Raw genomic sequence first — 1,804 nt, 5'->3', positions numbered from 1 at the left:
AATACCAGAACTAATCTCACACAACTCACCTTCGAAAGCATCGCCAGGTATAGTAAGCTTGACGCTCCTAGACGCCAGGTACTGATGGAACTTCTGATCCAGTTTCTGGTCCAGGCTCAACTCTGTCGCGTTCTGCTCCTTGTAGCCACCGTCGTCGCTCCTTGCCGAGACAGCAGGATCCTTGGCGATCGATACGTAATCGTTGAGCACGTACACCTGGTCATCGTAGATCGCTGAGTCGAGGATCTCCAGAGCCCTTCGTTTCAGACAATCGAACGCGTTCTTCTCGCTGGCGCAACGATCGAACAGCTTCGTGTACTCATTCTTGCACTCGGCCAGGCCGATCGTCGCGATCAGACAAAGGACGAGAACGAAATCCGAGAACCTGGTCCTGCTCATCGTGCCCCGAGCGAGCCGCTGCTCTGTTTTCCCTTGGAACGAAGGCGTGGCTTTGGTACACCGGCCGCAAACCGACTTGCTCGGAAAAATTCCGCGAACTAATTCGTATTGTTCTGTCGCGACTCTTTTATAAGGGTATTTCCCGTTCTCCTACCATCGGGGCCGGCGGCAGCAGTCGGTCCTCGCGACGGCTGCTCACACCTGATCCACGCGCTGTTTAACGCCTCCTCCTACTACGGAAGGATTCCTCAACCAAAACATTGTTGTACAGCCCCGTAAGCAAGTACCCCTATGACCCGGTTGCCTAGCCAAGCCGAAACCGATGCGGCTCCAACACCGGACTGTCCGTCCGAGCCGCTTAGAACAGCGGACGACGATGCCGCGGCAACAAGTGTCCTCCCGCCGCCATTTCTGTCGTTACCCAGCTGTTAACGTTCCGTGGGCGGGCTGGTGGACAAGGTTCTAATTTTACGGAATGAAAATAAAACTTATATTTTATAAAAGGAACACAATCTCTGGAAATCTCATTCGATGTCAAGCTATTTTATCACGCTTTCGATTTATGTTGTATTTGGATTAGGTTAGGTCACAAATTAATTTTTGCGCGGGACTGTCGGGATCGGAGATTGAAGACACGGTCATCTAAGCACATTTTTACAGTCGTTGCATTCAATTTGCCCAAGGAGGAACCGAGCTGTTCTTTATTTTGCAGCGAAAGTCAACAGAGCCTGCATTCGTCCGCCTCCCGGTTCTCTCTCCCCCATCCCCCCCCCCCCTTCGATGCCAAGATGAATCGCAGTCACGCACGATCCCGAATGCAACAAATCGCCGGCTGCTCGCGGATTAATTAATGCCGGGGCCAAGTACTGTTAATCCGGCACAGATTACGAACCGTGACGGACCAGTTCCGACGGAATCGCCGACGCATTTACCCGCCTACGAATTTTTATGAAAAATTGTCCACCGGCGTGCGGGGAATCCAGGACGTTCGTTGATCGTTTGTTCCCGGCTTTCCCGGGCGCCGCCGCACAGCCGATCGAGATTACCCTACTTTTTTCCTGAAGGGGACGCTCATTAATATCATTACCGGTAAAACCACGGCAATTGCCTGGAATGCGTTAACAATAACAAATGCTCCCCGCGGTTCTCCGGCTCGGATGGTACTCGCTCGCATATTCGTTCCATAAAATCGCTGCGCCGACGTTATGGCTGCGCGTTCACAAGAAATAAATCGCGAGGGTAATTCTGATTCGAGCAGTAAGAGTCAATTAATGTCTGAAGACAGAATTTATTATTGCATAATGATGTTCATCGTTCGAGTGAGATATTGTGCTGAATATTTGCGTGTTTTTCATGGAAAGCGTTTTGTATTTTTCCTCCTTCGTTTGGTGCAATTTTATTGATC

At 50.7% G+C, this 1,804-nt stretch overlaps 1 protein-coding gene across 1 annotated transcript; it reads right to left on the bottom strand.

Annotated features, from left to right (window-relative positions):
- Positions 1-29: 29 nt before the first annotated feature.
- On the bottom strand, positions 30-399 carry LOC144477876 (uncharacterized; the record flags this gene model as incomplete). Its single annotated transcript, XM_078195609.1, has 1 exon — positions 30-399. A coding segment is annotated over exon 1 (370 nt), but the record flags the coding sequence as incomplete, so codon positions are not given.
- Between the last annotated feature and the right edge of the window lie 1,405 nt (positions 400-1,804).

Source organism: Augochlora pura, unplaced genomic scaffold, assembly GCF_028453695.1.
Source record: "Augochlora pura isolate Apur16 unplaced genomic scaffold, APUR_v2.2.1 APUR_unplaced_4734, whole genome shotgun sequence".
NCBI lineage: Eukaryota > Metazoa > Arthropoda > Insecta > Hymenoptera > Halictidae > Augochlora > Augochlora pura.
Note: the sequence above shows the minus strand (reverse complement) of the source record. Positions and strands in the feature narration are given on the sequence as shown.